At 53.7% G+C, this 19335-nt stretch overlaps 1 protein-coding gene across 1 annotated transcript in view; it reads left to right on the top strand.

The window, feature by feature from the left end:
• The window catches only part of SH3PXD2B (SH3 and PX domains 2B), a gene marked incomplete at its 5' end in the record, with an annotated part of 59116 nt that overhangs the window by 27521 nt on the left and 12260 nt on the right, over positions 1–19335 (top strand). The window contains 7 exons of the mRNA XM_014550368.1: positions 640–731; positions 1751–1776; positions 7981–8115; positions 10889–10993; positions 12514–12597; positions 14949–15066; positions 18346–18572. Of these exons, the coding sequence (XP_014405854.1) occupies positions 640–731; positions 1751–1776; positions 7981–8115; positions 10889–10993; positions 12514–12597; positions 14949–15066; positions 18346–18572 (787 nt within the window). The remainder of the gene's footprint in view (positions 1–639; positions 732–1750; positions 1777–7980; positions 8116–10888; positions 10994–12513; positions 12598–14948; positions 15067–18345; positions 18573–19335) is intronic.

The raw sequence follows: 19335 nt of genomic DNA, 5'->3' as shown, positions 1-19335 counted from the left end.
GTTAGCACTGCAGACCCGGGAGCTGGGACGGACTCGCCGGCACGTCAGAAACAACCGAAATGGTCTCCGTGGGCAGCGAGTGGAGTCACATGTGATATCGGCTAAGCAGTGACACCCATCACCCAGGGGAGCTGGGGTCGGGGAAGAACAAGGACATGGCGTGACGTTCACGGTTTATGGTTCTGTCTAAATATGTGCACATTATGTGTGCAAACATGCCTTTAATGTGCATGTGCATACAGGGGGTGGGGCAACAGTAGGGTTACAGTTGTTTGGATGGAACATAATACAATAATTAATAAATAATAATAGGAAAAAAACGAAAAAAAATAATAATAGAAGAATAAATTGTTTTGTGTGGTCACAACTGTAAACCTACTTAGCCCTCACCCTGTACATCCAGTGTGTGTGTGGACGGGGGGGTCCCCCAAACCAGCAGCAGCAGCACCAGGAACCGTTGGAAATGCACGTTCTCAGGCCCTGAATCAGGAAATCTGGGGGTGAAGCCCTCGCGATCTGTGCTTTAACGAGCACCCCCCTTCCTCCCGGCTTCTGCTGCCTGCCAAGGGGGAGTCCCCTGGCCTAGAGCATGCCCGACACCCTCTCCTTCCTTCACACTCACCCGTGTCTCCTCTCCAGGCCCTCATCCAGCTGCCCCCCTACATCTCCCAGTGTGACGAGGTGCTGCAGTTCTTTGAGACGAGACCCGAGGACCTGAATCCCCCCAAAGAGTAAGTTGGCTTGTGGACCTCCCCGGCGCGTGCCCAGCCGGCCCCAGGCGGAACTGGAGGAGAGCAAAGGAAAAATCAAACTGCTTCTGTGCTTTGAGCCCCCACGGGGCCTCACTTCGCGCAGCCTTCATCGCACTCGGTGGGCAATGACAGTCCGGGTTCACGGGGAGGAAGCCGGCTGCGGGTACCTGGGCCCCTAACTCCTCCCTCCCTTTCTGCCTCAGTTGCTTCATCTGTGCAATGAGGTCACGTCCCTGGCCCCACCCACATCATGGGGTGTTGGAGGCTGCAATGAGAGAATTGGGCATCTCTGAGCTTGGAGCTGACAACATGCGGACACCCCCACCCCGGCTGTCATGTTTGATAATTCCGCTTCCTGGCGGTGGAGTTTTATTCCGATGGTTTTCAGGAGAGTCCACGTCCTCACTTCCTACGTGGGAATAGCAGTAATGCGTACTTCACAGGGTCACAGTGCAGCTTGGGTATGAGTGTGTGAAGTCCTCGGCACGGGGCTGGCACATAGTAGGCACACAGCCAGATTTCGCAGCTCCTGGGCTGTCGGGACAGCTCCTCCCTGTCACCCTGAGGGAGATGCGCTGCGTTCACTGCTATCCAGGCTGCTACCCGGTCTTAGCGTGTTCTGTGTGCCATTTACCACCGAGGCTTTCCCTCCATGTCTACGTCTCGGGCCCGAGCCCTGGGGCGGGGCCTCTGTGCCTGGCCAGGTGGGCACCGGCTCAGGGCAAAGGGGAGGCCTGGCTCCTGTTTTCAGACTGAGACCCCTCCACCCATCAGCTCCTCCCCGGGCGCCGGAGCACTTCTCCAAGAAAGGGAGAAAATGAAGAGGAATCCATTCTTTTTTTTTTTTTAAGGAATCTGGGTCCCTGGGGCTGGCTTAACTGTTATTCATTGCCTGGAGATATTGTAAGATGGAGAATCTCAGTTTTCTAATAGACTAACTTATGTCAATACACAACAGGTACTGACTCTCTTTCCCACCCCCATTCTTTCCTGTACAGGGAGCATGTTGGGAAAAAGAAATCTGGTAAGAATATTTTCCATTTTCTCCTATTCATTCCATGTTCACCCTACTGAGCACCTGTGAAGTGTGTGCCAGGCCCTGGGCTTCACATTGGAGATGTGGCCATATCGATGGACGGATGGATGGATGGATGGATGCGCTCCACATTGGGGATGCAGCTATATTGATGGATGGATGGATGCTGGATGGATGGATGGATGTTAGATGGATGGTTGGATACTTGATTGCTTGATTGATTGTTTGATACCACATACTGTTCCCCCCTGCCCCCCCAAAAAAATGATTGGAGGGTGTTTTCATCTTTTGGGTTTTTTTATTTATTTATTTTTATTGATTTTAGACAGGAGAGAGAGAGAAACATTGATGTGAGAGAGAAATGTGAACTGGCTGCCTCCTACCCGCCCCCTACTGGGGATTGAACCTATAACCCAGGCATCAAACCAGGACTCGAACCAGCGAACTTTTGGTGCAGCCACACCAGCCAGGGTGGCTTCATCTTATACAAAAAAAAATTACAAAGTGGATGAGACCTATCTTTCCCAGAGAACACCTTGGAGGGGCAGGGGAGACAGCTTCTAATATTCTGTAGTGTGTTAACTGCCCCCACATCTGCACAGGCCCAGCCACACCACACCTGGGCCAACGTGTTCTTCAGAGCTCCCAGAATCCTAAGTTATTTTATTTATCTGGGACTCCAGGAAGCTTGAGGAGGTTGATAAAAATGGGGGAAGGGCCCCTAACTGGATTGGCTCAGTGGATAGAGTGTCGGCCTGTGTACTGAGGGGTCCCAGGTTCGATTCTGGTCAAGGGCATGTACCTTGATTGCGGGCACATCCCCAGTGGGGGGTGTGCAGGAGGCAGCTGATCGATGTTTCTAACTCTCTGTCCCTCTCCCTTCCTCTCTGTAAAAAATCAATAAAATATATATTTTTTAAAAATGGGGGAAGGGGGCCCAGCAGAGGTCCTAGAAGTAAAAAAGGATGCCTCCTTCCATGGGCCTCAGTTTCCGCATCTGAAAAATGGGGATAATAATAGTCATCTACCTAATAGGATTATCATATTCTAATAACACATCTAAAGCACTCAGAACAGTGCCCGGCATGTGGTAGCTGGTACATGTTTGCTGCTGCCTTTATTCTGCTGCTATTAATTCAGAGTCCGAGGGTGTCCTTCAGAGCAGCATCAGTAGCAGTTTCAACAGCTCTGGCCCCGGTGCAGGCCCGACGCCGTTCTTGCCAGGGAGAGTGGAGAGGGGTGTTCTCGTTGCCTCGAGGTCCGGCTGTGGCATGAACTCTGGCCTCTTCCCCCGCAGCCTGTTTACCGCTGCTGTCTGCCTTAATAGGTACTGGTCAGCCATGGCATCTGTTCCGGCTGCAAATAGCCCCAGAGCCTGAGGGTAATGACATGTTTCCTAGAAAAGAGCGGAGCTGCCGCTCTCGGGCGGGTCACAGAGTTCCTGGCTCCCAGTGTGCAGACCTTTCCTGGAAGGGCGGGCGGGCGGCAGAGAGGAGAGACAGCGCTGGCCTGTGGAAACAGAAGTGTCCCGTCAGGCGGGCCTGATGAGGGGACTGGTCTGGAAGTCGGAGAAGAAGCTCTAATTTGCGGCAGCCGCTGCCACATCACCCACCTGCAGTGATGGGGCCGGGGTTATTTATGGTCCCGACGGGTAGGAAATAGCATCTCCCTTCCTTCAGACGAAGAGCCCATGCTGGACTTAGCCTTGTTTTGCGGCTGACCTTTGAACACGCCCTTTGTGTTAGACGCAGCCTTCTTGCTGCAATTTGAAAGGGACTGAAGATTGACAGCCAAGCCATGAGATTTCTGGGCCAGAACTGAGCTGGAGAAGGCTTAGCCGTCTCCAGAATTTCCCGGGCCCTGGCTGGCTTGGCTGGCTCCTGCAGACTTTGGCTCATGTGGTCTCCAGTTCTGCTCATCCTGCAAAAAAAAAAATCCTCCACCAACATGTAACAGGTCGTGTGATTATCTAAGGAGCATCTTTCTTCCTGATTTTTCTACCCTCTTCTTACTTATTTTATTTTTATTTTTTTGGTTAAACCTCACCCAAGGATATTTTTTCCATTGATTTTTAGAGAGAGTGGAAGGGAGGGGGAAAGACAGAGAGAAAGAAATATTGATGTGTGAGAGAGAGAGATATCAATTAGTTGTGTCCCACATGAGCCTGACCTGGGCTGGGGATCGAGCCTGCAGCCGAGGTACATGCCCTTGACCAGAATCGAACCCAGGATCCTTCAGTCCCCGGGCCAACGCTATCCACTGAGCCGAACCGGCTGGGGCTCTACCCTCTCCTTACTGAGGTATTCTCTCATTTACCGACGCGGAGCAAGACGGGCAGTGTTATGTTGTAGTTCTGGAAAGAATATTCTGCTCTGCTGTTTATTGCTCATTGTATTGGTTTGCTGGGGCCGCTTAGAGAGCAGAAACTTACTCTCTCACAGATGTGAAGGGTATGGTTGGGGTCTGGAGAGAGGCCTCTTCTTGGCGTGTAGCCTGCTGCCTTCTCTCTGTGTCCTCACATGTAGAGACCGAGAACACATTCCCTGGTCTCTTCTTACAAGGGCACAAACCCCAGCATGAGGTCATGACCTCATTTAACCTAATTACCTCCTGTACCATCACATAGTGGTTAGACCTTCAGCAGGTGGCTTTGGAGGGGTCCAGTTTTATCCACAGCAGTTATTTTTAAATTTCAAAACATGTCATCTTGAATCAAAGCATGGCCAACGAGTCCCAGCCGGCGTGGCTCAGTGGTTGAGTGTCAACCTGTGAACCAGGAGACCACGGTTCGATTCCCGGTCAGGGCACATGCCCGGGTTGCGGGCTCGATCCCCAGTGTGGGACGTGCAGGAGGCAGCCAATTGATGATTCTCTCTCATCATTGATGTTTTTCTCTCTCTCTCCCCCCTCTCTGAAATCAATAAAAATATATTTAAAAACAAAACAAAACATGGCCAACTAGAAAATTCTGTGGTAGATTAGGCATCTGCCTCTTGAGAATATTTTATACACTTCCTCCATGATAAAATCGCCCTTCCTCTGTGGAATCTCCTCCTTCCTGCTAACCTCTTCCTGCTCTCCTGTGTCCTGCGGGACCACAAGAATGACAACGCTTACCTAGGAATACTTGCTCTCACACTTGCAGCTCCTAGGACTTACTGCCCTTACTGTGCGTTATAGAGCTTGGCTGCAGTATCACAGTCCACCAGCAGGTGTCTCTGCACAACACCTAAATGGCCTGGAGCCTAGTTTGAGAAGCTGGTATGTCAAATCCTGGTGCCTGGTTTCGATACGCTGAGCGCTGAGCGCTGTGGGCGAAATGCAGGCAGCAGCTCTGGGAGAGCTGGTGTAGAAAAAGCAGCCCCACGCACCCTCGTCTGAGCCACTCATTGGCAGGGAACGACTCTCTTGTTCACAGTGAGTCCCGTAATTCCCCGATTTTGTCACTGCTTGTAGTTATGCCAGATCCCGTCGGCAGCCCGGTTAGGAGAGTTGGTGCAGAATGGAGAGTTTCTAGAAGTTTCCATTTGCCCTTTGTCCATTCACTTCACAAATGTCCATTGAATATGTCTGTGCTAAGTGCTGAGTGAACAAGACGGCCATGGTTATACATTCCACTAGAGGCCCAGTGCACGAAATTCGTGCACCGGTGCGGTCCCTAGGCCTGGCCAGCGATCGAAGCGCGAGCGTCTGGTGTGGGAGGGCAGGTCCCAGCTGACCTCTGGGCCCAGGGCAGCACCTGGGCCCCCGCACCCCCCACACACCCGCCTCCACCTGAGTCACGGTGCCCGAGTCCTCACGCAGAGATGCAGTGAGCGCAGCTGGACACCGCGGGCCAGGTGCAGCGTGGGCCTCTGGGCCGCCCAGCGGCACCACAAGGAAGCTAGGCGGGCAGCATGCTCTCTCCCAGCCGACCTTGCAGACCAGCTCCTGCACGAACCCATGGGGAGCCTGACCGGCCCCTGTGGTCCTGGCGGCTGTGGCTTGGCTCACCCGAAGCCCATTGGGGCCAGGAGCACCTCCACTTCCGCCCGCTGCCAGTGCCTCACAGCCTAGGCCCGCCATGTTCCGCGCCGCCCCCGGTGGTCAGCACACGTCATAGTGAGCAGTTGAACTCCCATCCGAACTCTTCGTCGAGTGGACAATTTGCATATTAGGCTTTTACTATATAGGATGTTTATTAAGCACCTACTGTGTGCCTGACGGTACTCTAGGTCCCCTGGGAATATGAAGGTGAACAAGATGTGGGAAGTTTTCTCCCACCCTGTAGGAAAGAGAGCGGTGACCCTTCACCGGGCTAGCATGCCCTGCTCTGGTTTTCCACGTCAAGAATCTGCGGTGCCTGGCTCTAACAAAGGGCTTTTGTGCTGCTCTGGACGCCCGGGGCTGGAGCGCAGGGGCGTGCTGGGAACGACTTCACAAGCAGCTTTCGGTGGTCACCCCTGCTTTGTAGCATTTGCCAGCTCCGTGGTATAAATGCTCCCACCGTGGCCCGTTTCAAGCGACCAACAGGATGCCACCCGAGAGAGTCGGGAAGAGGAGCACGAAGTCGGCTCGGTGGGAGCCAGCCCTCACGCCCCCTCCACTACTGGGAGTGTTTGGAACAGAACTGTGGGGTTTCCTGGATGTTCCTGTTGTTTATGGAAACAATAGGAGGGAATGTTTTGAATCAGAATGTGCAGGCCATGAGGGTCCGGCGGCCACAAATGTCACGCTGCCCTCCCACCACGTCCAGCCTGCTGCTCTAAAAGTGCTGTCCCCTCCTCTCGGGAGCGTCTGAACCCGTCTGATCTTTTACATCCCTCGTATTCTGTGGTCTCTTTCCATTTATTTATCAGATTGTCTTAGACCTTAACCAGGGCTGCCCAGCTCACCATCCACACTGGACAATGCGGCCTGTGGAAATGGCCTCTTCTAGGGCCAACCCCCCCCCCCCTGCCCTGCCCTGGAACAAAGCTCTTGCCTAACAGCTCCGTGACCTCCATCTGGTCTCCTGCTTCTTTTGCTTTTTCCTTTTCCTTTTTTTGTTAATCTTCACTCGAGGATATTTTCCCATTGATTTTTAGAGAGAGTAGAAGGGAGGGTGAGAGACAAAGAGACACATTGATTGGTTGCCTCCCACACATAGCCCTGGTTTGGGCCGGGGATCGAGCCTACAACCAAGGTATGTACCCTTGACCAGAATTGAACCCGGGACCCTTCAGTCCATAGGCCGATGCTCTACCCACTGAGCCAAACCGGCGAAGGTTGGTCTGCTTTCTTCTTTGCCAGCCTCTAATCCATTCTCCATGAGGCAGCCAGAGTGATCCTTTTAAAGATGCAGATCTTCACGTGTTACTCCCTTCTTAAGTCCCTTTGGCGGTTCTACTTCAGGGGTTAAAAAAAAAAAAGTGTTTTGAAGTCCTCACTTCTGGGCGGCAGCCACCCTGGCCTCCCTCCCGGTCCGGGAAGGCTCCAGGCCTCCTCCCACCTCCCGGTCGGCCTGCACCGTTCTTTCCCCATTGTCCTCCTGGCTCTGCTTTAGGTTGCTTCCCGGGGAGGTCTTGCTGACCATTCCATTAACGTAGCATCCCCGTCTTGTTTTTCCTGTGTTTCCAGAAATGCATGTATCCAAAACGAATACTTTCTCCTCTATGCTTATGGATCACATGTACTGAATATGTGTCTCTCGCCCCAACTAGGATGCTGGGAGTCATATCTGTTTCACCCACTTTAGCACCCCCAACCAGCACCTAATAGAGTGTCTGGAATATCATTGGTGGTTTCGTGTATTAATAAATGAGTAAATTTGGATGGCTTACTGGTTGGTGAATGTATGGGTAAATGAGTGGGTGGATGATCGATGGATACATGTTTGGTTGGATGAATGACGGATGGGTGAATAGTGGCTGATGCTGGATGAGTAGCTACGAATGAATGAACTTTCCCACTAGGCTGTTTGCTTCTTCAGGGCAAGTACCGTATCTTACTCTGAACCTCCAGTGCCTAGCACAGTGCCTGCACAGGACAGGCACGTGGTAAATTGTGGTGGTCGAGTGAGCAAATGAATAAAAGAATGAATGGATGAGACAAGTCCTCTAGCAGCTTCTCTCTCTATTTAGAATGCCCTCCTGACCTCCCCTCCTCCCCGGCTCCTGCTCCTACACCCAGCGGTGGCCAGATGTGACAGCTGATGGTGTTTTCCACCCACAGGGAGCGACCCGACCTCGGTGGACCCCATGGTCCTGGAGCAGTACGTGGTGGTGGCCGACTACCAGAAGCAGGAGAGCTCGGAGATCAGCCTCAGCGTGGGGCAGGTGGTGGACATCATCGAGAAGAATGAGTCAGGTGGGCGCCCAGACCACCTCCTTCCCCGCCCAACACTCTCACCAAGCCCCTCGGTCAGGAACACAGGGAAGCGCAGCAACGGCCAACGCCGATCGGACTGGTCCGTTTCCGCAGGTCCGGCGGATGACCCCTGTTTGGTCCGAGTGCTCAGATCTCCTGCTTGGTCCCAACCCACCAGCGTCCTGTTGGGTCAGATGTTACCGATTGGCTTTGAGGTTCACATTTCATGAACATTCTTCTGGCTTCAGAGTACCTGGAGACACAGAATCTAGCATTCCCCTGAGAATTTTCCCTGTTGATTTTCTTTGATGATTACAGGCGTCTCCACCAAGGCTCCATCAGCTGTGGGCTCTGGTGTGGACTGGACACACCGCCTGTCTCCCCCGCGCACCTGCCTTTCGCAGCGACCACTGGTCATGTGCACTGAACACTGGTCATGTGCACTGGCCAGGTCTGGGACAGATGGGGTACGATCGAGACACTTGGCTTGGGCCTCCATCCGAAGTCTGCATTTCACAGCAGTCCAGGTGGCTGCTTCCCTCTCACCACCAATTCTCTCATCTGTAAAGAGAAAAATGAGATAATATATGGAGAGTGTCTGAGCCTGTGTTGGGCACACAGTAGGTACTTAAAAATGTGAGCTTCCTTCCCTTTTGCCTCCCTTAGCCACAAAGCAGCCATTGGCACCGTTAAAAGCAAAGAGTGGGGAGCAGGAGGCAAGTGGATCCCCTCTAGGAAAAAGTGACATAAATCTACTGGCTTTGTTGTGACTAAAATGTGACATTGGCTATAATATCAACAGCAGACCAGTCTCTGTGATGCCCCGATGGCTAGTTAAAGTCCAAAAAATAATGGAAAGGCTCTGCTCCGAGCAGCATGTGGATTCCATTCCCATTCGCCATGAGGTCCGGGTTAGCCAACCAAAAGTTCTTAATTATTCAACCTCGCGATTGTTACCCCTGCCTCACAGCTGGAGGGACAGAGTCCAAGTGACTTGGTCGCTCACCCAAAACCTCCCAACAGGATTCGGAGCTGGAATTCCCATCCAGTGCCAGCTGGTCACAGGCCATGTGGCTCTCTCGTTCCTGGGAATGAGTTTATGCAGATTATCCGTGTGGCTGGGGTGCTCCTGGGGACCAAGGAACAGCGCACCCACTCCCCCGGCCACCTGCTTGAGTGAAGTCAGAACAAAGGCATCGCAGGAGAAGAGTGGGGGCCGGGAGGGGCTGGAGACAAGCCTGGTGTGTCCAGAGGGCAGCGAAGGGCGGGGAAGGCAGGCAGTCAAATCTTCAAGTAAGATTTATTACTTATCCAAGTAGTACATGGATACATTCTTCTTGAAGCATTCATGATAAAGTGAAAGTCTATTTTTCCCACCAGCTTCAAACCCCAAATAGCCTTTCTATGGGGTTGGTATGAATTCTTCTATGATAATTGTATGCACACAGCACGCATATATGTGGTGGCCGACTACCAGAAGCAGGAGATGTCACTTCATCTTCATGTGTTACTCCCTTCTTAAGTCCCTTTCATTTGTGCGTGCGTAAGGTCACACCTTCGCCATATTGCGTGTCTGGTTCTACACCCCCGCAGTAAAGCAAATACCTCAAATATCACAGTAAAGCGAATCGCACAAATTGGTTTCCCAAGGCATATGAAAGTTACGTTTACACTATAGTCAATAGATAGCATTATGTCTTAAAAATGTACACACCTCAATTTAAAAATAATCTATTGCTAAAAAATGCTAACCATCACCTGAGCCTTCAGCAAGCATGTAATATTTTTGCTGGTGGAGGGTCTTCCCCTTCAATTTGTAAAAAAAAAAAAATGCACTGTCTGCAAAGTGCAGTAAAGTGAAGCGTCTAATATTTTTGCTGGTGGAGGGTCTTCCCCTTCAATTTATTTTAAAAACGCACTGTCTGCAAAGTGCAGTAAAGTGAAGCGTACGGCGAGGTGTGCCTCTGTGTGTGTGTGTGTGTGTGTGTGTGTGTGTGTGTGAGTGACAGCCCTTCCTCCATCCTCCCAGCCAGCAGTGTGGTGCCTCTTCCGTAGCCACGGCTCCCCCTGCCTCCTCTGCCTCCCTCTTCCATAGTTCCCGGCCCTGGCGATGACATGGGCCACCCAGACAATCCAGGACCGTCTCCCTGTTTGAAGGTCATCTGATTAGCAACCTTAATCCCATCTGCAACCTTTCACATAGTCACAGGTTCCGGGGATTATGTGGGTTATCTCCGGTGGGTCATTATTCCGCCCACCACTAGCTCCCTGAGACTTTTCTCTGAAGAGGGAGGGCCTGGGTCTGGGTGAGCGGCCTCTCAAGCAGTTACACCTGCAGCCACTTGACCTTGACATGAACAGATGCACAGCCCGGAGAGTTACGAGGGCAGTGGCGTCAGCATCAGACAGCCCGCTGCACATCGCAGCCCTGCTGTAGCCGTGAGAACTTGGGCAAGTCTGTTCGCCTCTTGGAGCCTCGGTTTCCTCCTCTGAGCAGTGAGGACGATCACGTGAAGATGCTGAAAGGCGATGCAAGTACAGTGACTCGTACTGGGCACACCTAGTGAAGGACTCTCGCCATTCAGGACGGCCTTGCCCTCCCCGTCCCCTCCCCAGCAGTCAGTTGACACGGCTAGTTGTGTTCCACCAATGGGATGGCGCCTGTCGGCCTTAGCCTGAGTGTGACGCACACGGTGCCTGAATGTGTCATTCTACTCTGACACCCAGACCTCACAGCTGACCCGCTAACATCCATCTGCTCTCGTCTTCCCAGGTTGGTGGTTCGTCAGCACCGCTGAAGAGCAAGGCTGGGTGCCCGCCACCTGCCTCGAAGGGCAGGACGCTGGGCAGGATGAGTTTTCCCTGGAGCCGGAGGAAGGTAAGCGGGAGCTCGAGCCTCGCACCCACGGGGGAGCCCTGTGCTGGCCGTCACCACGTGGGGGCCTCCGCCCCCAGAACCTTCTCTTCACGTCTGCCTCCGAGAGGGCATGAAGCCAGGCATGGGGTCAGGGTTGATGGGCAAGCCCGCCCTTCCTCAGGGGCCTTAGGGAGCTGGGCCCTGACCCCTCCGTGGAACCCCGGGAGGCCCCAGCCTGGTTGCTGTCAGCAGGGTCACTTTTCCTCCCTGGAATGATCCTGGCGGCCAAGGTCCTGGGGCTGCTTCCAGCTCATCTGCAGGCCGTCTGAGGCCATCTGCAAAGGGCTCTGCTTTCTCCGCTGGCATAACAGCCCTGACTGGGCGTCAGGATTAGGGCTGACCCCCTTCACTCACCCACACACGCTTCCATTTCCCGGAGAACTTTCCCCACGGGTGTCCCGGAGCGTGGCTCCTGCCGTGTCAGAAATGCTGAGGCCCCCTGACTCCCTTCCCCGCAAAAGCATTTCTAAAACGAGAGGATACGTGCATCTTAGCTGATAAACAGAGGATGTGAGGGTCAGACAGACTGGAATTCGAACCTCAGCTGCTCCACTTACTGACTGAGGGGACTGGGCCAGCAACTTAACCTCTGCCGCTCAACCACCTCCTCCAAAAACGGAAGTGATGTCCACGTCCTTAGGTTTTCTTTTTTATTATCAAATGAGACCCATATGCAAAGCCCTTGACAAAGATCCTCAACCAATAATAAAAAACGAGGACCCGTTGTTATCATATAGCTATGCCTTGCCTTAGGGCCGAACACTTGGGGCTTAGTTGACTGTTTTGAGAAGCGCAAAGCCTCTTAAGTGTACACTTGTCAGAACGCAGGGTGAGGAGAAGTGGCATATTTCTGTGCTCAAAGGTGAGCAACAAGAATTACATGTAGCAACAACAGCCCACAGCCCTCAGAGTAAAATTAAAAGGGTTCTGTTGGATTGCCCTGTGTGTGTGGGCCCGGGAGGCACTAGGGACCACGCTAACCTGGGAACACTGCAGAATCAGCTCAGGGTCGGGGGCAGTGGTGCACTACGTGGAAATTCCAGCTCCCCTACACAGATAATGACGGCCACGCGGCATGCCTCTGCAAGGGGCTGGTCATTACCCCATTTCACAGATGGAAAAACAGGCTCAGAAAGGTGGAAACGCCCGGCTGGGGTCACACAGCTACTAAGAGGGAGAGAGAGACCACATTTTCCCAAGGATTTGTACCTTGTTCTTCCCTCTGCCATAAGAACCTCTCTTAGGCCTCACTGTAATCATGCCAGGGATAGAATTATGTCTACTGGGCGCCTCTTCACTCAGCTTTAGGGTTAATACTCAGGACCGTGGGCCTTTGGCGACACCTGGGCTTGGCGTTGACTCAGAAATAAGTGTTCTTAAATGGGAAGGCGCGGTTGGTGCCCTTTTTGCCTGGAGATACTGGGAGTGCTGTCTTCTCACCTCTGCCTTCTGCCCTTCACCTCCACATGCTGCCCGTCCAGTCTCGTGGAGGTACTGGTCTTTGCCCCGGCCCATGGGCCGCCGCCGGACCCTGGGGGACTTGTATGCCATCAGCTGGCGTCAAGGTTGTCTACGTCGGTGTTTTCTTCCCCGTTCGGGGTTGGGAGCTGGGTCCTTGCGTCTGCATGCGCCTCCTGCTCTGGGTGGCCTGTGCCTGCTGCATGTGAGAAAGGGATCGTGTCTGTGCCATGCGTGTGTTGGCATGCAGGTTTGGGAGGAGGGAGCCTGGGGCTTAAAGTTTCCTGGGTTAAGAAATGATGCCTGGGGGCTTCTAGGATGCTGAGCCGGCGACCTGTTCCTTTCCTCAGGCACATTTGAGTGCAAGGAAAAGAAACCCACATCACACTGGCTTAAACTAAAAGGAAAGTATAACTGACTCGTCGCTGAAAAGCCCAGGGTAGGGCTAGCTTCAGGCATGGCTGGATCCAGGGGCTGGAAAACATCCTGGGGCCCTGAGACTCACTCTTGCCACCTCTCTGCTCTGCTCTCTACCTGGCTGGAGCCATTCTCTCACGGCGAGCGTAGTTCCAGGCACCCTCCAGGGACACCCACCGAAGAAGGTGCTTCTCCTTCAACACAAATCCCAGGGAGGGTTCCAACTGGCCCACGTGGGTCATACACCGTCCTTGTATCAGTCACGGTGGTCAGGGGATGCCAGGGTCACCCCTCCTCTCCCTCCAGGAGGTGGTGAAGTCAGCTCACCCAAGCCCTGTGGATGGAGTTGGTAGGAAGGGTGGGTGGGTGCCAGTTCCAACTGGCCCACGTGGGTCATACACCGTCCTTGTGTCAGTCACGGTGGTCAGGGGATGCCAGGGTCACCCCCTCCTCTCCCTCCAGGAGGTGGTGAAGTCAGCCTCACCCAAACCCTGTGGATGGAGTTGGTAGGAAGGGTGGGTGGGCGCTTAGCAGCAGTGCCACCGGGCGCCACCATTCAGTCTCCAAGGTCTACCTTAAGCTTTGTCAGGGCTCATGAGTGTCCCGTGGAGCCCACGGAGGCTCTGGGGGCTAGAGAACCCCCGTGTTCGAGTCAGCTCACTCTGGGTGCCAGCCCCTGGAGTCCAGGGCCCGCAGGACTAACTGCACTGAGTCTGGGACCCAACCAAGCAGGAGGTCTGTGCACAGACAGGGTCGAATTACCCCGCCCCCACCCGCAGCCGCCCGGAGCGAGGGGAACAGCTGACTGCTGCGCACAGGATATGTGCAACTCGAGTCAGCTCAGCCCCGAGGAGCAGGTCAGTGGGCCAGATCAATAAATAAATAAACGCCCTGTGTGTCTTCCGCCTCCCTCTGCACCAGCTGGGCAGGCCCCGGGCAGACCGCGGTGTTTTCCCAAAGGCAGAGTCAGCGCCCCACGCTAACCATCCCCACCAGCCCACAGCTGGCTCGCCACTCCCCGGGGCCAGGATGTAACCAAGACCGGAAAGCCCTGTCCTCGGGGCTCCCTTGGGGAGGGGGAGGGTGGGGCCCCAAGGATGGTCCCTTGCTTTCGGGGAGGGAGCGGGAAACCAGAGAGTGGGTGGAAGGCGCCCCAGTCATAGTAATGAAAGTTGAAGCAGGCAGTCATTTCTCGAGATATGTGTGTCCGTAGGTATAGATCTGATCATTGTGATGTACACCTGAAACTAACAGTGTTAGATGTCAATTATATCTTAATAAAAATATTAATTTAAAAAGTGAAATTGAACTTCAGGCATGGTCGGTTCCGGAGGCTGAACAGAATGAATGGGAAATGAAGATCAGTTCCCGGCTTGGTAATGAAAATGACTAGCCGTCTCCTTGGTGGTGATCTCAGCCTGAGATCAGGAGCTGCCAGATCTGCTCACCCCTGACCCTTCGCGGTGAGAACTGCGGAGGAGCCACGGGCGGTTTGACACCCTCTGACGTGAGCAGGTGGCTCCCGGCAGGCCTCCGGGACCCGTCCACCTACTGACCAGTTACTAAGTGTTCCTGGTGTCAGACTCAGTGTTGGGAGACAGAGGAATGAACGAGACAGACACATGGATCATTGCCTTCAAGGGCATTCGTATTCTAGCAGGGCAGGCAGACCCAAAACCCAATAAAGGAGTAAGTTTATGGTTAGAACGGAATTCCTTGTATGGGGCAAACAGACCTGGGTAAGAGGGAAGAGGATGCAGTGGGTCTGAATATTGCATGAGGCAAGGTCATGGAAGGTGACCTTGAAGCGAAGATTTGAAGAAGGCCAGAGGCATGTGTGACGCTAAGGGATTTGGACCTGCCCTTGGTCCTGGGTCCTGTTGCTGCATGTGCAGGGTCATCTGGGGCTAAGTGAGGGCCTGGGGGGTGCACAGTAATCTCTGGAGGAAATCTTTCCCCCTGATGGGCAAGGACATCTCACGGATCACAGCCTTGACCTTCAGTGTCCTTGACTTACCCCATCATCCCTTTGTCCCCGCAGAGGAGAAGTACTCAGTCATCTACCCGTACACGGCGCGTGACCAGGATGAAATGAACCTGGAGAGAGGGGCCGTGGTGGAGGTCATTCAGAAAAACCTGGAAGGCTGGTGGAAGATCAGGTACCCACTGCGGCTGGGTGGGCTTCAGGTCACGTGGGCTCCAGCTGCACAGAGGCCTGGGAGCCAGTGCAGATGGGGTGAGGTTTTGGCCTGAGCCATGAAAGGATGTTTCTCCTCTGTGCTGTTTGGCTTCCCTCCCTCCTCAGATCCTTCTCTAAAAACTCATCATAAGCAAAACCTTCTCCAAATAGAACAAACCGCAGATAGCAATAGCCCTGTTGAGCAAGACCGGTCTCCACCTCCAGATGTTCCTCTTCACAAGTAACTGGAGGCTGAGCCGCCGTGTGTGGGATTTCCCCTGCAGCCCCACCCTGCGCACAACCCCACACGGACGGAAGCTCATCCTAGAGCCCATCGTTGGCCCTCATCTCTGAGTCCAGGATGGGAGGCATTTCAAACACGTCGTCCCAGCTCCTTCGCCTGTGTGATGACGTCAGAACCCATGGGCAGGGAGAGTGGCCAGCTCGTGCTGAGCTGCCTGGTACTTTCCCGGGTTTAGTAATGAGTCCTGGGAACCCCCTCCTTGCTCACCCGGGAAGCCAGGCTGTGACCACAGGAAATATGGGCCAGAGAGGAAGTCTGAGGTCCCTGTGACCCCGCGTCTGTGCCGGGATGTGAGGAGGGACATTAGGGCTGCTCACGTGGGGCTGAGTGTGGGGCACTTTATTCATTCATTCCACGAACACACACAAACACACACCAAGAATCTGTTCTGGGCCAAGTGCCGTTCTGGGCATTGGGGAGTCGGCAGTGAGAACGACACTGTACTTCCCACCAGCAGGCACAGGGGGACAGACGCATACGTAGGCGCAGGCCAGGGTGGTGCAGGTGTGCTGGAGAGACGCACGGGGGAGTGTGGAGCACAGAGCAGGGGCTTCCTGGGGGAGGGGAACCTCGGAACTGAGGTCTGGGGGAGTAATGGCAGCGGTACGGAACATCTTGAGTGTATATGCGCTCTTACTGCATGACAAATCGTCCCAAAACCCGGTGGCTCTGGAATTCAGGGATGGCTGACTGGCTCCGGGTCCTTCCTGAGGCTGCCGCAGGATGCCAGCGAGGGCTGCGGTCATCTGAAGGTTTCACCGAAGCTAGAAAGGGCCAGAGTCGGGATTTGAACCCGTACCTCCCTCACCCCAGAGCCCAGAGCCCACTTGCTACTGCATGTGATGCCTCTCCGCTTGTGGCTTGGTGCCCTCAAATGAACTGCCTCGTGCTGAGGGTGAGGACTGTATGTAGCGCGACATTTTCCAGCTCAGACAGGATTTATTCCTGCTCAAAGGGTAGGGATTTTAAAATTGGCGGACACCCAGCTCTGCAGGTTTCTATGTCCTTACAAATGTGCTTTCAGTTATAAAGGACCTTTTTTCATTGAAACACAGTTCTGTTTCGTTCTTACAGTAATTTTGTCGTTGTTGTTAATCCTCACCTGCGGATATTTTTTCATTGATTTTTTAGAGAGATTGGAAGGGAGAGGGAGAGACAGAAACATCGATGTGAAAAAGACACATCAATTGGTTGCCTCCTGCATGCGCTCCGACCAGGGCCATGAAACCTGCAACCAAGGTTCGTGCCCTTGACCGGAATCGAACCTGGGACCCTTCAGTCCGCAGGCTGACAGTCTATCCACTGAGCCAAACTGTCCAGGGCCTTACTGTAATTCTTTTTTTTTTTAATAGTAATTCTTGATAAGATAGTTGGCCCTGTCATCTGTCATTGCTGGTCAGTTAGGTGTGTTAATTCCCCCAAAGGTGTGAGCACCTAATTTCCACTGACCAGACCAGTGCATGCAGGGAGATGTTTAACAATCAGCTCTCCAAGGGGAAAATGCTCTTGAGCTATACGCTAATTTCTGTAGTATAAATACTCGCACCGTTGCCGAAACCGGTTTGGCTCAGTGGATAGAGCGTCAGCCTGCGGACTGAAAGGTCCCAGGTTCGATTCCGGTCAAGGGCATGTACCTGGGTTGCGGGCACATCCCCAGTGGGAGATGTGCAGGAGGCAGCTGATCGATGTTTCTCTCTCATCGATGTTTCTAACTCTCTATCTCTCTCCCTTCCTCTCTGTAAAAAATCAATAAAATATATTAAAAAAAAAAATACTCCCACCGTGGTCCATTTCAAGCACCCAGGATGTCACTGAACGTGGAGTTCAGAGGAGACAGGCACAGGTGACCGTGTGGTCCAGACCAACCCCTTGGGTCCTGCCATTAAACTGAGTTCCACGCAGAGAATCAAGTGATTCTAAAGATAATTCAGTGAGCTGGTCTGTCAGGGTCTCCATCGCTCCGAAGTCCAGTGACACCCAGCCGACCCTTGGTGACCCAGAACCAGCCCCCACTTGCTTCATCCCCCTGGGGATACAGGAATGCATGTGTACCCGACGGGAACAGAGCCCACCCTCCGTGTGCCCGGAGCTGGAGCTGCTGGAAGAGGCAGCAGAGCATGGAAGTTAGGGGCACAGCCAGGTGCCGGCCGCCTGGGTCTGAGAGCCTGTCGGCCACCTCCCAGCATCGGATGGATGAGATCCATCGACAGCTCTCAAGTACATAGAACAGGACAGTAAGTGCCCTCTGAGTACCGATTATCATTATCATTATTGTTGTCACCGCAGCGACGGCTGTGCGGGGACAGCCACTATAGTGGAGGCCACTTCCCCTTGCCAAGCCCATTTGCGGTTTTCCCTTCTATTTATTCACCTCACTGGCACTGAGACCCGGGGCACACAGATGGATCCAACAAGGCCCTGCCCAGAGCTCGCGTTCTAACTGGGAGACAGACCAAGTGCAGTTGTGTTGTAGGCATTGGGATTGTGGTATGTGCAGGCCGCTGGGCAGCGTGGAGGGAGGGAGGGCTTCGTTCTCCGTGAGGCTCAGGGAAGGCTTGGGAGAGGACATGGTGTGAAGCAGAGCTGGGAAAGAGGAGCAGGAGGGGCGGGGAGAGGGGCTTTGCAGGCAGAGGTTCTCCAAGAGCTGGGGCACGGAGGTTGAAAGCGCCTCTGGGGGGCTGCAGGCTGAGTAGGGTGGGTGGGACATGGGGGTTGCTGTGAGAGACGAGGCCGGGAGGCACGCAGAGGCCAAGTTGGAAAGGCCTTGAATGCCGAGCTCTGAGGGCTTAGGCTTCACCAGGAGGCAGCAAGCAGTGTGCCAGCCTCTGGCCCCGGGCACTTGTGACCCTTCGTTCCTGCCATCTGGGCCCGGAAATGTGATTCACAGTAGGCGTGTGGCTTCTTCACATGGGCCTGGCAGAACAACCTGACCAGCATCCTCCCTCCTCCTCCCAGGTACCAGGGCAAAGAGGGCTGGGCCCCGGCCTCGTACCTGAAGAAGAGCAGCGGGGAGCCCTTATCCCTGAAGCTGGGCCCCGGCTCCCCTGCCCACACGGGCGTCCTTGACCTGGATGGAGTTTCCCGGCCGCAGAACTCGGGGGGCCGGGAGAAGGAGCCGCTCAGCAGCCAGCGGGACGGCCGCTGTGAAGGCCGCCCGGTGCCGGACGGCGACGTCAAGCAGAGTGAGTGACACCCACCGTGTCCCGGAGGCTGGGGCCTAGCGGGCGAGACTCTGGGCTCGGTGCTCCTCATGCACTGTCCCTCCTCCTGTAGGTAAGAAAGCAGAGCCTCAGAAACCCCAGGGAACTTGTTCCAGATCATTCAGCCAGCAAGTTGCAGAACCGAGTGGAGAAACACTGCTTTCCTACTCCAGATCCTGTTTTCCGCTGTTTCTCAAGCCCCTCCTGTGTGCCCGGGATCTGATCATTAGTCTCATGGACTCCACATAGCCACCTCTGAGGGACTTCCTACTTTATTTTTAAAATAATTCTTTAAATATATTTTTATTGATTTCAGAGAGAGGAAGGGAGAGGGGGAGAGAAAGAGAAACATCAATGATGAGAGAATTATCGATTGGCTTCGTCTTGCATGCCCCCTTCTGGGAATCAAGCCTGCAACCTGGGCATGTGCCCTAAACGGGAATTGAACCGTGACTTCCTGGTTCATGGGTCAACGCTCAACCACTGAGCAACCCCAGCCGGGCACTAACTTTTATTTTACAGATTAGAAAATAGAGAGATTAAGTGGTTTGTCCAAGGCCCCCCAGCTAGTAAACGGTGGGGCTGGGACTTGAACCCAGGCCCATCTGGCTCCACATCAGTGCTCTCTCTACACAGCCCCATTTCTTTTTTTTAATTTTATTTTTTTAAACATATATTTTATTGATTCTTTACAGAGAGGAAGGGAGAGGGATAGAGAGTTAGAAACATCAATGAGAGAGAAACA

This window comes from Myotis brandtii, unplaced genomic scaffold (assembly GCF_000412655.1).
Source record: "Myotis brandtii unplaced genomic scaffold, ASM41265v1 scaffold6, whole genome shotgun sequence".
NCBI lineage: Eukaryota > Metazoa > Chordata > Mammalia > Chiroptera > Vespertilionidae > Myotis > Myotis brandtii.
This window is presented reverse-complemented; position numbering and strand designations above follow the sequence as displayed.